This window comes from Mchenga conophoros, linkage group LG7, assembly GCF_057382185.1.
Source record: "Mchenga conophoros isolate Kocher_MC1m ecotype Shallow Benthic linkage group LG7, M_conophoros_male_GT1.1, whole genome shotgun sequence".
Taxonomy (NCBI): domain Eukaryota; kingdom Metazoa; phylum Chordata; class Actinopteri; order Cichliformes; family Cichlidae; genus Mchenga; species Mchenga conophoros.
The window spans coordinates 25,536,061-25,551,065 of NC_140532.1; the positions used below are offsets into that span (position 1 = coordinate 25,536,061).

Here is a 15,005-nt window from a genome sequence, read left to right on the forward strand (position 1 = left end):
GAAAACTGAATAGTGCTGCCCTTACTAAATCACTGTACGCCACTTCTACGTTGTACATTATGTCCTTGACTCAGTTTCCATCATTTCTTTCCTTATTCTCATGGATTGTCTGCATGACAGAAGAACACACTTAACTGCCTCAGTCTTGTGACCGGAGTTGTTATAGGTTTGTAGTTTCATAACATTTTTCAGACTGAAAGTGAAATATTATAAAATACTGACTCGATTAAATTGCGTTAATATTTAAAAATATCTTTTCTAAAAAAAATTAAAAATCCCAAGCCAATAAAAATGTACATGGGCCAGTAAAACTGAGCCACTGACCTGAGGGATTTGAACTTGGACACTGAATTATTGTTAATATTGATTAACATGTACACCAACATACCCTCAACACAAGAACTTTGCATCAAAGCACAGGGCAAACTTCAGAATGCTAATATACTTGCTTCTCAACATTGCAGCCACCACATTTCACTTTAAAGGCTTGCAGAAACAAACTCACTCATTTACTTGCACACTTAAACACACAGACGCACATGTACAAAAACTCATAAAGCCTTCAAGGAAGAAAACGTAAAGATGAATTTTTACGCTTTACTTTAGATCTTTTTTTAACAAATGAAACAGATGTTCCACAGCCCTCAGCCTCCAAATTACAGCATGTACATCATTTGATGCGGTCCAGTGGCAATCCTAGACTTGCTGGGTCTCTTGTCAGATGGGGGACTGGCCCTTTGCCTTAGCTAGGTAGGTGCATGATGTTGTGGCCAGGTGGCTGCAGCCTGACCCTTCCCCGCGAGAAGTTTTCGTGCTGAACATGGTGGTTCTGGAGCAATCCATGGAGGGGCTCCTGGCTGGGACAGCAAAGTGAATCCGCTGTCACCGGTCCTCGAGCCTTGAGATTGCCGTGACCCTGGCTGAGGACCATCCGGCAGTGCGGCTAGCTCCATCGCGGGAGCAGCCGAGGCCAGCGGCAGGAAGTCAGGCAGACCTGGCCTTAACAAGGTTTCTCAAGGTTCTGCTGAGCAGCAGCCATTTCCTTTGATTAAATGCATTGTCTCTCCACAATTCCCGGCAGCCACAGAAACTGTGCCCAGCTGTTCAGAAGCCGTGCAATTGTCAGGGCAGAAGTGCTGGAGATGCGGGCAGCATGGACACATCCTCATGATGTTCCACGGCACCAGCCCTCCGACAACTTCCCCTGGTTCAGGAGAGACATACTGCAGTCCAGTAACATACTAAGAGGGTATATACCAGGCAATGGTAAACTCCGGCTACATGCAAATCCTGGTTTGCACAGAGTAGGACTGTGTAGGATTTCTTTAAGTTAAAAAAGTGTTTTTAACCTTTACCTATTTGTTATTCAGTCACATAAAAATTAACCATGTGAAGGAGAGATTGGCACCTGTCTGGCAGTTGTCAACTTTTAGCTTTCCAGCACGCAAAGTAAAACAGTTGCCATATTTTTACATGACTACATGTTTCTGCAGAGCCGTACAACATAACCTACATGAGTGGCCAACATTACTGCTGGCCGTCACGCTTGTGTGTAGAGTATTAAACAAACTTATTATATTTGGCTTGCCATAAATGTTCCTGTAGACAGTTCTGCTCTTCAAAGCTGATCATACCTACATTATGAGGGCCTTGACCCTGATTGACAGCTATTAATAGAGAAAGACTGAGTCAGAGTACTGGTGGTGGCAGCTGTGACAGGGAAAAGCTGTGTAGTATAGTGAAAAGAATTGAGACCAATATTATCTGCTTCTATATAAAAAAAATATATATATAAAAAAAAGTTTAATTGGAATAATGTCCATGAAGAAACCTTTCCTGCCAGGATTCTACATTTCAAAATGTCAACAAATAAAATATTTTAAAAAACAATAAAGAAGATAACAAAATAAAATAAATGCATACAAAAGTATATACATATAACAAAAATGCATGTTTTCAAAATAAAAAACACAATATTTGCATTGACTGTGCATCTTATACCCTGACAAACAGATGAGGTTGACTGCAGGTATTCCCTGTCAAGCACACTGGATGTGGACACATTTTAAGTAAAATCAGCCCTGCGAGAAAAAAAACCCAATCAACTAAAAAACCGACTGTCCAGATGATTGTTTAACCATAGAAACAAGAAACAAAAAACAAACAAACAAAAAAGTGTTACATTGCAGACTAACTAAATATATCTGGAAGACTTAAAATCCCCTGCAGCCTTACAGACGATTAGATGTTCCATTGCCCTGATGTGGCTGCACACAGCAGAATTTAACCAGATGTTCAAAAATGTTTTCATTTTCAACGTCTAGAGCAGGGGTGCCCAATCCCGGTCCTCGAGAGCTACCGTCCTGCAGCTTTTAGATGCATCCTTGTTCCCACACACCCGAATCAAATGAATGGCTTGTTATAAGGCCTTTACCAAACATGATGGCATGCTGAAGAGGTAATCAAACCATTTGATTCAGCTGTGTTGGAGTAGGGATGCATCTAAAAGCTGCAGGATAGTAGCTCTTGAGGACTGGGATTGGGCAGCCCTGGTCTAGAGATTCTCTCCCTTTGCAGTCTGGTTTTTGCCAATGAATGACACTTTCCCCATAGCAGCTTTAAATAAACAAATTCAAGGCACTTTTAACGCAGCACAAAGCTGCGCCACAGCAGCAAACTTCATCCACAACTGTGAACAACTCCCACCGACATGTCATAGACACTGAAGGACAGCTGTCAGTCAAGTCCAAACCATGCCCACCATGAGATTCTACTGGTTGGGAGGGGAGTAGGAGGAAGATGGATTCAAGAAGGAGCAGGAGGTGTTATCTTTGACAGCATGAAGTGTGATGGCTGCCTCGTCTGTTCGCTGAGCCCTGCTGCCCATCAACCAAGGGTGGAGGAAGATCTGCTCCAGGGTTGGCCGGTCGGACGGCTGCTGGCACAAACACCAGCCAATCAGCTGCTGGCACTCTGCAACAGAACGATAAACTACTAGTACAAAAGCTTGAGGCACAACACACTGACCAATGACCAATCATTTATATCAGGGGTCTCAAACTCCAGTCCTTGAGAGCCGCTGTCCTGAAACTTTTCCATGTGTCCCTATTGCAGCACACCTGAAGACAATTAGTAGGTCATTAGCAAGACTGTAGAACTTGAGTGCATGCTGAGGTGGCAATTCAGCCATTTGATTCATCTTACAGCAGCTCATGAGTGAATGAACATGGTGCAAAAGTATTTTTAGAAGTACATTTTTCCAAACACTTACATTAACTTAAATTTACTTGAGTAGGGTTAGGGGTTGACACTTCAGCATGCAGTTCTATGCTCTTGCTAATGACCTAATTTTATTCAGGTGTGTTGCAACAGGGACACCGGCCCTCAAGGACTGAGACCCCTGCAATAGGGTGAGTCACAACAATCTGAGTTTCCAGCTCTTATACACAATCTTGTCATTGCACTGTCTTTGTAAATACTGGCACTTCTTTTTCTGCCATAATCCAGCTTGCACTGGCACAGTGTGTTAGTAAATAGAGTCAATCAACTCAGAGTGGATGAAGTTGTTTCATGAAACAGAGCCCAGGATAGCCTCTTTCATGCTTCATGCTTGTGAGCATTTGTGTGTATGATGTCAGTTCATTGGTCAGTTTTCCCACCCTCTTTGCCACTAAAAATGCCAATGCTGCAAAACAGGAACAGAGACAATTTCTATCACTGGGTAGACTGACCCGAGGAGACTTTTCGCCTGAAATAGATCTGTCCCGTTAGGATCTCCTCGTCATGTTCAAAGGGGATGTCGCCACACACCATGTCATACAGCAGCACACCGAGTGACCAGACGGTGGCTGGTTGCCCATAGTATCGATGGAATCGGATCCACTCTGGAGGACTGTATACTCGTGTCCCTGCAGGGAGGACAAATACAGAAAAGCATCAGGCATTTTAAAGCCAAGCAATGGCTCCAGCTGCAACTCCTGGCTGCCTATAGAGTCAGGAACATGTCCTCCTCATCAATGAAGGCAACTTTCTGAGCATAATGATCCATCTCTAAATAGTAATTTTGTGTGTGTGAGTGGGGGATGTGTGGGTGGGAGCACAAAATAGTGACAGACACAAAAACAGTGACAGATAATGGGACATTTGGACTCACCATCAAACTCTGTGTAGACAGTGTCTTTAAGAACAGCCCCTGAGCCAAAGTCAATGAGTTTGACCTGCTCGGTCCTCAGGTCCACCAGCAGGTTCTCGTCCTTAATATCACGGTGGACAACGCCACAGGCATAGCAGTGACGTATGGCCTCCAGTACCTGCAGGAAGAAGCCACGTGCTGCCTCCTCATCAAGAGCGCCACGTTCTGTGATGTAATCAAACAGGTCCTGACATGGCTTGGGATGCTCCATCGCTATAAACCAGCCATCCGCCTGCTCCCACCAATCCAAGAGCTGCACCACGCCAGCAAAGGTCCCACTCACTTTCTTCAGCAGCACAATCTCTAAAGGAATTAAAGCTCCGGACTGAGAGAGCAATTTAAATAATCAGGATGTCGTCCTTTAAATTACATCAAGTTAAATACAGATAAAAGTATGCAAAGAAGAGGAAGACGATCATGTGGGTTTTTATGAAGAATGGCACATGAGGACCAACAGGTTGCTGGAAATCCAAACAAATCCAAAAACAAGGAACTAAGGTGTTTGGGGTGTTTTGCTTGGTAAAAAATTTATGATTATAAAGACAAGATATACTTTATTTGTCCCAACAGTTGTGATGTTCCTTTGTTACAGCAGTTTATAAAGTTAAGGTAAACAAAACCTATATCCTGATTTTTAAATCATTTAATGCATTCATGCAACAAGCACCTCATCCTACAGAAGCACACGCACTCTGACAGTGGCTTTTTTGTCTAATGATAACCAGTCATGCAACTATACCAAAGCATGCAAAGAACACAAGGAAACTGGGGGCACAGTAAGAAGCTTCATGGGCCATACATAGCAGCAGTAGAAATTTAGACTTAGTTATTGACCAGACATATTCATTAGAGGTGGGAATCACCATGATGAGATGTATGGTGATTCCCACCTCTAATCAGAATCTGATTCTGATTCTGATTAGAGGTGGGAATCACCATACATCTCACGATACGATATTATTGCAATACTTAACGCACGATACGATATTATTGCAATTTTTAAAAATATTTTGCGATATTCAGATTCTGTACATAAAGGTAAACTATCAATATTCATTTTATCTAATATCAAAGTCTCACACTCAGTCTCTCTCTCATTTCAGTCAGTTTTATTGTTGACAAACTGATCGGTTTGTTTTACAGTCTAGTCCAACTTAACTGAATGCAACCATCTGGTACAATTATAGCTATTCTGAACTATGCAATTTGTGAAACCTATGCAGCCTCTTCAGCAACTGAAGAATTTGAAAGTAAATTAAAACAAAATATAATTTTACATTAAATAAAAAAGTTTTAAACTTAATTAAAATAAAACATGTCTTAAATTAAAATAAGTAAACTGTCATGTTTATTGCTGCCAAAAAAAAAGTTAAACACATTTGGACAGTGAAGGAATGTCAGGATTCTTGCTCAGAAAAAGGATCAACATGCTCTGAAGTCGGAGCATGTTCCAGTCCACAAAAACTTTTTTTGTAACAAAATATCGATTTCTGCTGTCCCTGTATCGATACATTATTAGCAAACAAAATATCACGATACTACACAGTATCGATTTTTTCCCCCCACCCCTAATATTCATTTTATTCATCTATTTGTGAACACGAAAGATAATTTCACATAGTAATAGAAGCTGAAGTGGTAAGAAAACAGGTAGTAAGGCAATTAAAACTGTTAAACTGCAAGTAGAAATGCAGGCAGCCCTTACCAGAGAACCCCACTCAGTCACCCGATCCTTGCTCACATGTTTCACTGCCACCTACATGTAAATAAACACCATCAAAATATTATAAACATATCCTCAGAATAAAACTGAATAAATTCTCTTTCTATACTAAAATACAAACCATCATACAGCAGCTTTAGGGTAGATCTGTGCATGCTGATAATATGAATCTTTTGGTCTAACAATGTTGTTCCTGATTTATGAAATAACTTTATTTTCCCACTGTAATTAAAATAACTATTATTGTCAAATTCCTACTTCCAATAAGTAAAGATTTAGCAGAAGGAACAGAGAGTAAAGCACTTTTGTTTAATAACCGGCTTTCTTTGTGACAACAAAGACATGAGCCAGGCATGCCAGCACTGAGTCAAGCTGCACAGCTGATAGCAGTAAAAGAGGAAGTAAGAGTGACAGATGTGGGTTTTAAATAAAAGCAGCATCTGAAAAAGTTTTTTTTTTTTATTCCGAACTGACAAAAAGAAACGGAATTTTCAATTTTTTGTTAATTACATAATAAAATGATGATAGATAAAATTACAGCTATGGAAAATTGTAATGATAATGTAGGCGAGAAGCCAATACTTTTAACAGACTAAGGAGATGCTGTAATTGAAAACAACAATTAAAAAAACAAAAACAAAGCCTAGATTAATTGAATTCATATGAATGTGACACATTTACTGGAGAAAACAACAAGATTTAAGTTCAGAGCAGACTACAAGTCATGTAGACACTGGTCTTAAATAAAACAATGCCTCTTCATTCTGGCTGTTGAAAGACTGGACCAAATTAACAAAGACTGAAAAATTAATGACTGTCAATTCATTATTTCAATTCAATTAATTCGTATTTGAGATAATTGTTTTCATTTAGTCTCAAATTCAGTCTTCCTTTTTAATGCAAGAACCTTGAGGCCTAATACAAAATATTTAAGTAGGATTGTCAGTTATTGTTTTTAAACTCGAACATTCAAGTACGGCTTGATTTTGAAGGGTCAAACAGGAAACTCAGCTGTCTGCTACAAGGCATCTTGACAATGAGAGTTGGCCATGTGCTGCGACCAAAACAAAGCCGCCCCTCGGTTCTTACCGGCAAACCATCAGCGAGGCGAACAGCTGAGTAAACGGTACCGAATCCCCCACTGCCGAGAACCGGACCCAGCCGGTACTGCTTCTCAAGCGACTGCTTCTCTGCGTTGGCTGCAGAGCACAGGGAAGAAAAGTCAGGGCTAATCAAAGTCATGTCAACTTTGCAAATAAACCCCAACATAGTACGTCCCGCGATTAGAACTGCGTGTAATCGTCGACACAAACGTACACATCACCGAATACACTTGCAACGTTTAAAGCAAAGACAAAAACTCACTTTACGTTATACAAGACACCTAGATGTCAAAATGGTCCCGTCCTTGGCCTGAAAATGTCCTAATTTAAACAATGATCGCCATGTATTCGGCAGATATATGAAACTTTAAGTGGTTTAAGTCCCTCCGATTGGGGTAAAGGTGTCCTAGCTCCATTCAGGCTGAGTTGATTTCAATACTTATTATTATTATTATTATTATTATTATTATTATTATTATTATTATTATTTTAATAATAATAATAATAATAATAAATTCATTTTAGTTTAGTCACATGTTAGCTAAATGAATAACTAAGTCCAGAAAAATCTGTATTTTGTATCAGATGACCCAGATTTTCCAACCCGATTCGAAATCCCGGCTTCGAATAATCCATTTCTGATTAAGACTTGAAGCGTGGCGGGTAAAATAAAGTGACGTGAAATGGACACAGCTGCGAAGTCGAGGCTGTTACCTTGCAGGAGCTTCACCGGCAGGTCCATGCTGAACGACATGTGTGAGAGGGTGTCCAGTTTAGAGAGCAGCATGCTGCTCCTGACTTCTCCCGAATAATTCAACCGCACCGAGAAATTATTGGCGCTATACATCCTCAGGAAAAAAAAAAAAAAAAAAAAAACAGTCCTCGGCTCCTCTCACGGGAGAGATAAACATAACCTAAAATCCATTCCGGATGTGGTCCACAGAGCGCAAACCCCGAAGTCTGAGGTTGCTCCGCTATAACGCTGCTGCCAGTATATACAAGAAAATCCTTCCGCCTGACCCCCGCTGACACACCAAATTGTACCACAAAGCTTGCTGCATTAAAACTACACGAACACACTTAAATGGAATAAAAAACAAAGGGGCCCCATGTTTTAGGTAAATGTGAAGTCATTTTCTTGAAAATGTAGTCGTAATTCAATGAGAAACCCACGGCCTAGTTTATTCTTTACGCGACTAGTGCAGGGATTCGGAGACGGTCACTCGGCAATGCTGCAGCACACCAAAAACGAAAAAGCGCTTCCCCCAACAATAAACGAATAAATAAATAAATAATGTTAAAATGCAATGATTTTAATATTTGAATTAAAATGATATTATTGTTTATGGTAATAAGGTTGGTTGGACAATGTGAGAGAAAGTTAATATGATGTCGTTTTTGTTTTGTTTTTTTCCAAACCATTCGCTAAAGACTGGTAATGGAGATGATTTGCTATTGGAAGCTCCAGTTACTCATATGTTACTTTTTGGGTCAATGTGAAGATTTAATTTTGTTGTACCATTGATTGTCCATGTTATGTGTAGACCATCAAGACCACTGTTGTTAAATACCATAAAGTAGCAATTTTAAGTTATAAAAGTATTGTACTAAAAAAAGATTTCTTAAGGCATATTTGTTTTATATCAAAAAGCAAATGTAAATTTGGGGCAAACTGATTTTTTGATTTTGTATCAGCAACAACCACTAACCCTGTATTCACCCCTTTCAGTCCTGTCCACTACATGAATGTGACCCCGATCATTTGTTCTCTGCTATATTTAGCTGCTTCTATTTTAAAGCCTGTGCAATAACTGATCCACTCTAAAGAGTGAGTCACTGCTCTTGTGCTCTACTCCAAGAGCTTTAACCTGTTGTGTAATTTTTACAGAGGATATTTGTTACTGCCAGCAAGTTATAATGTCAGTGTACAATGGAGAATCAGAGGACAGTGACCGCTTCAATGGTGCAGACTGTGAAAGGTATCTACCATGTGCTGGCTCTGGTCTCGTCTCGGCTAAACTAACTATTGTGGTTGGAGACAGACAGTTCTCTGAGGAGAAAATGTTACTGGTGCAGAGCTGCGACTATTTTCAAGCTCTGTATCGCTCCGGTATGAAGGAATGTCAGCAGGAAGAAATCCACCTCAAGTCTCTGCGAGCTCAAGGATTCCTTTTAGCTTTAGCAGTTTTACATGGAGAGAAGCCAATTCTGGATGAGGACGACATTGTGGAAGCCATTGAATGTGCAGCTTTCTTGCAGGTGCCCCCACTTACTAGGCATCTTATTGACCTTCTTGATGCAGAAAACTGTCTGCTGATGTATCACACCTCTGCAGTCTTTGGACTTATGGATCTGTACCATGCAGCAGCACTGTTCATTCGAGACATGTACACTGACCTTGAAGTAGAGGTCAAGAAAACCTTACCATTAGAGCTTATCTCTTATGTGGAGTCTTTGACCCCCCATGTTTTCATGGCTGTAGGAGCCCATGTGACCTGTGGTTTGGATGAAACTGTACATGCTGCCTCAAGGACCATCTGCTACCTCAATGAAACTGGCAATACTTGGAAAGTGTTAACAGATCTTCCACTAGAGGCCAGCACCTCAATGGCTGGAGTGACTGTTTTAGACAACAAACTGTTCATAATTGGTGGCATTCATGGCATCCATAAACAAGTTGTGGAATCTTGTTTTTGCTACAGTGTTGAAAGCAACAGCTGGAGCAGGATTCCCAGCCCAGCACAGCTGCGTTACAATCTTAGCCTTATGGGTCTCCATGGTCATTTATATGCCATCGGAGGGGAGTATGAGCGAACAGTAATGTCGTCTGTGGAAATATACAATGTAAAAAACAGAACGTGGACATTTGCTGCTAACCTACCTCGGCCGGCAGCAGGAGCAGCTTGCACCAAAACCATGAGCAGGATATTTGTGTGTTTATGGAGGCCAATGGAGACCACTGAGATCTACGAGTATGCATCTGGGGAAAATGAGTGGCATCTAGTTACCACACTGATCAGGCACCAAAGCTATGGTCACTGCATGGTGGGCCACAGGGACAACCTCTTCATCATAAGAAATGGCCCATCTGATGACTTCCTAAGATGCCTCATAGACTGTTATAATCTGAGCTTGGGCCAGTGGTCAACCCTGCCTGGACACTTCGCCAACAGTAAAGGTTCACTATTCACTGCTGTTGTAAGAGGGGACTGTGTGTTTACACTGAACAGAAGCATGACTCTAGAATACGTAGTGGAAGGTAAAACCTGGAAGCCTAGGCGGCAGATGAAGGGTTTCCCAAGAAGTGGATCTGTGTGGACATTTCTGCTTCAGCTGCCAAAAGCTCTCAGCCTGCAGTAGTGACACTGTCTGCTTTTTGGATTATCAGTATTATTTAAATTAAACTCAGATGGGGTTTTGTTAGTTTTTTGTTTATTACAGCAATATTACTATTTTTAATCCTGATGCATGCTCAATCATCCAGGTAAGTGAATAAAAAAGTTGACTGAACCAATAAAATGAACTCAGGTTTGCTCGGTAGTGATTTTATCTCTTTATGAAGTGCTACTGGTAAGAGTACATGTTTAGAAATTGGACATGTGAAACAAGCATAGTAAAAATGATAACATTTTATTATCAGCATTACCCACAACAACTGAACAAAATGTGTATGTTTTTGCAAAATTTCAAACACTTTGAATTTTATACAAGGTGCTCTTGCTACTCTGATTGCAGTTTAATTACTTCAGGTGCAGCTTTTCATTTTTTTTCTTGTTCAGTGAGACAAATCTCTTCTATTTTGGCTCACTGAACAAATGCATTAAATTTAGGTTCAGTTTCTAAAGTTAAAATGTGGAGGGCGCACGACAGAAGATCTGCATTTGCTGTGGATTTCAGTCCTTGCTCTTTGACTCAGCATTTTGTGTGTGTGTGTATGTGGGGGGTCCTTTTTAGTTCTTATTATTATTTTTGTTTAATTTAATTCTTAGTTTGTCTGCTGTTTAGGTCTTCTCTATCATGTTTTCCTTTCTGGCTCTTTCTTGTTACTGTTGTATGGTGTTTTGAGCTTTGCATCATTTCTCTTGTAACATATTGCTTGGTTATACTCTCAGTTTAGTATTTAGGGTTCTGGTTATAATTTCCATGTGGCTTTTGTTAGTAAGAAAAAAAATGTGGTGCTTGAATGTGAAATATATAGTTTTTAATCCATAGCTAAGATTATTGATTCAATTTTTTTTATTCTTTCTAAATCCAGCCACACATTTTTCTCCTATTCATGTTAATGGGATAATGGTACATGTAAACTCTTATTTCCAAGTGAATGAAGCATCCCCAGGCAGCTCAGCAGACAGTAGCAGACTGTATAAAAGTATAACAAACTGGAAAAAGGACACAAAATACCTGACATGCTATTCATTTTCATAGTTTATTATTTATTATCAATGTATATGTTTAGAAAAACAGAATATAAATATGGAGTAAACCCAGTCACTTATCCAGGCCTGACACTGAACTAGGATGGACACCTGTCCAATAGACTGGCACTGGTAGAAGGCAATGTGCCTTCTACCAGTGCACAAGAGTCTTGGAACAAATGCAATGATTTAACAGAGAAAGTCCCATCAAATATATATGAGGCAATCCAGTCTAATGAAAAATGAGATAAATGATTCAGGCTATCTTCATAAGGGGGGAGACTGAAGGAAAACCTTGACCCTTGTTTTGATCCAGGCGGTCAATGTGGACATTGTGGAGGACTATAAATACCTTGTAGTACACATTGACAATAAACTGGACTGGGTTAAAAACACCACTGCACTCCACAGAAGGGCCAGAGTCGACTCTATTTTCTGATGCGGCTGAGGTCCTTCAACATCTTTTTGACAATGCTCAGGATTTTCTATGAGTCTGTTGTGGCCAATGCCATCCTCTATACTGCAGCGTGCTGGGGGAGCAGGTTGAGGATTGCAGATGCCAACAGACTAAATAAACTGATCCGCAAGGCCAGTAATGTTGTGGAGATGGAGCGAGACTCCCTTAGGATAGTGTCTGAGGGGCAGATGTTGTCAAAGATAAATGGAATGCTGGATAATACCACCCACCCACTCCATGACATGCTGGCTAGTCACAGGAGCACGTTCAGTGAGAGACTGAGATTTCCAAAAAGCACCACTGAACCACACAGGAAATCATTCCTGCCCATGGCCATCTCCCTGTACAACTCCTCCACCTAATGCGATGTAGACTGAAATAGTTACACCTTTTGCACAGTACCTTTGTACAGTAAAATAGCAAATGACAATGTTCACAGGTTAGAGGTACATGTCAATCATATATATTTCACCTCTGTGATATTCCCACCCGTCTAATATTCTTGATATTTATAATTGAGCGCTTTGTATATATTAGTGCTATTTCTTAAATGTGTTAACTCTGTAACATATTGTATTAATTAAGTAGTTTAGTCTATTACTGTTACTGTCTTGGAGCAACTGTAACCCACATAATTTCCTTAGGGATTAATAAAGTATTCTGATTTTGGATCTCAGGTACACAGCCTTATTTTGAGAAAGACTGAGAACAATAATGTGAGAGAGTAACAGAGCTGAGGTGGGAGAGAAACGACAATGTTAATTGTGTCAAATACAACCCTGGGACTGTTCCTAATACTATCTTCTTATAGATCTTCTGTAATGGTAAATGTGACCAAGAATAAGGGGAAGGCCAATGTCTGGTCTGCACACATGGGAGGACGCTCTATGTGACCCCCGTCAGCTTTAGTCTGGGACAGAAGCCAGGACCCAGCCTAGGTGATGGATGAACGTCTGTCTATAGACATTAATCTTGTCATGAGTGTTGGGGGCATGCTCTGTCTGCTCTGCGTCTCTGCAAACACACATGAACCAATCCTACTACACACTTTAAACAAACAAACAAGAAAAACAAAACCTAAACTACCAAAATAAAAAATATTGATTGTCTTCTTTACTTTAGTATTTCTATTTTATACTCCAGCTGATCTTTGAGGTCAAATACAACAGCTTATTTACTTTTTTATGCAGGTAACAGCAGTTTTTAACCAACTTATGAATTGATTCATTTGATGGAAAGAGAACCATAGTGCTCAGAGAATATTAACTAAACCTAAGCTTAAGAATGTACCTACCATGTTAAAACTACAATGTCCAGAAGATGGACGACAAAAGGAGCATGTTCTTTCATGCCAATTTGTTGTTGATTTGTTTCATGCAAGTTATAATATATTTTAAAATATTAAGTAAAATGTAACATATAGTCAACAAAAGAAGATAAATCTTAGTATTTATCGTGGTGGATGAGTGGAAGCCAAGAATAAAATAAATAATGATCGATCACACTAGATCTGACCTAATACGCCTACCTATATCTTCACTTAGAGGTGGAAATAGCTGGGGAAACCCCTTAATATACAAGCTGCAGATCTCAAGTTTTTGGACACACACACTTAAGTGAAGGACAACGTCAACAAACCTAAACAAACAAAATGAAGTGTTTTGTTTTGGTAATAAAAGGCTACTGAAAACAAGTCACGTTTCCCAGCTAACACAGGGAAAGAGGCAGGGTAAAGCCTGGACAGGTTGCTGTTGCAGGACTAACACAGAAAGACCAACAACCATTTATGCCTATGGTACTTGGTGGTAGAACATGCAAACTGCACACCACAGAAAAGCCATGGCCAGATGGTGGAGTTGAACTCAGGACCACACCATCATGCTGCCCACGATTCCTTCTATGGATTGATTCAGTGCAATGGATTGAGAGTGCCTGGTCGAGATCCAACATTTGGTGCTGAAAACCAGGACAAGTTTTGACATGGGGAACCCATGACATGGGCACGTACTCTCTGGACTCTGTTCCTTTAAGATTCCACTATTCCAGTAAAACCCAAAGATGCTCCATTCCATTAAGATCTGTTGTCTGGGGAAGCACCTAAAATCCATTGACACTAATCGTCATGTTTTGGAAGCCAGACTGAGAAGATTTCACCTTGTTAAAATGATGCATTGTCATGCTAAAAGTAGCTATAAGATCAAACACTATACCCATATCAGGATACACATTAGCATTATGACTCAGACATAGTTTAGAGTTCAGATCATCATGAACTGGCCATAAAGGGCCTGTGGAACACCAAGAAAACACTGTCCACAATCATTACACAACTAGCCTGTACTTTTGATATACGGCAGTTCTAGCCAGTCATTTAGTAACATGTTAAAAAATAATGGCAGTTAAAGCTTATGTAAGCTGGTAGAAATGAAATTAAATCAGTTGTTGTGATCAAAAATAAATGGTATGTTTTCCCAAAGCACTTCACTTACATTTCAGTCTTGTCTCACTTTTCAGAGAAAACAATCAGTCCCCATGATCACAGATGTTCCCTCCTTTGTGTCTTTTGGTTTTCAGACTCCCCACCCATCCCACCCATGTCAGCAGAATAACCTGTGACTCTGGTGAATATAAAATGTATGAGTTGCTGAGCTTTTCTGTCTGTCTGTCTTTAATTAGTCTGTGTTGTCAGGCATTGTGTGCATGTTTCTTTGGACAGAAAAGAGGCGTGGCTGAAGACATTTTTCACCATGTCAGTCTCTGCTGACCTTTGACCTCTTAACTCATCTCAATATGCTTGTTTTTCCTTACGTAGTTGTTACTATGATTAGCTCGATAGCATCCAAGAGAGTGTAGGTTGATAAACGGCTAAAAATAAAGGAAGATAAGACTAAGACAAACTCCTAATGAGATGATGGATGGTGTCCTATGAAAAGCAGAGGGCACCAGTTGTGGACCTGCCAATTCTTGTGTTCTGTGGTAAATCATGATTTACACTGTCCCGGGCAATGAGCACAGGGCCCACAAGAGGACGCCATGCCCTCAGGCCACACTCATGAAGTCCGTTTATAATTGGTCAGAGACATTCACACCAGTGGCCTCCTGGAGGTCCTTGCAT

The 15,005-nt window shown here is 40.2% G+C and overlaps 2 protein-coding genes across 2 annotated transcripts; one reads left to right on the forward strand and one right to left on the reverse strand.

Moving 5' to 3' along the window:
* Positions 1-1,760: 1,760 nt before the first annotated feature.
* On the reverse strand, positions 1,761-8,018 carry LOC146570204 (serine/threonine-protein kinase pim-3-like). The gene is made up of 6 exons (XM_085283092.1): positions 7,733-8,018; positions 7,005-7,114; positions 5,898-5,948; positions 4,154-4,517; positions 3,732-3,908; positions 1,761-2,973 (listed from the first exon to the last, which is right to left on the reverse strand). The coding sequence occupies exons 1-6, from the start codon at positions 7,863-7,865 to the stop codon at positions 2,771-2,773; spliced, it is 1,038 nt and encodes a 345-aa protein (XP_085139218.1). The 5' UTR covers positions 7,866-8,018; the 3' UTR covers positions 1,761-2,770.
* An 845-nt stretch (positions 8,019-8,863) lies between these two features.
* Positions 8,864-12,514, forward strand: kbtbd13b (kelch repeat and BTB domain containing 13b). Its single transcript, XM_085281150.1, has one exon. It carries the CDS (start codon positions 8,936-8,938, stop codon positions 10,376-10,378), a length of 1,443 nt encoding a protein of 480 aa, XP_085137276.1. The 5' UTR covers positions 8,864-8,935; the 3' UTR covers positions 10,379-12,514.
* The last annotated feature ends 2,491 nt before the right edge of the window (positions 12,515-15,005 follow it).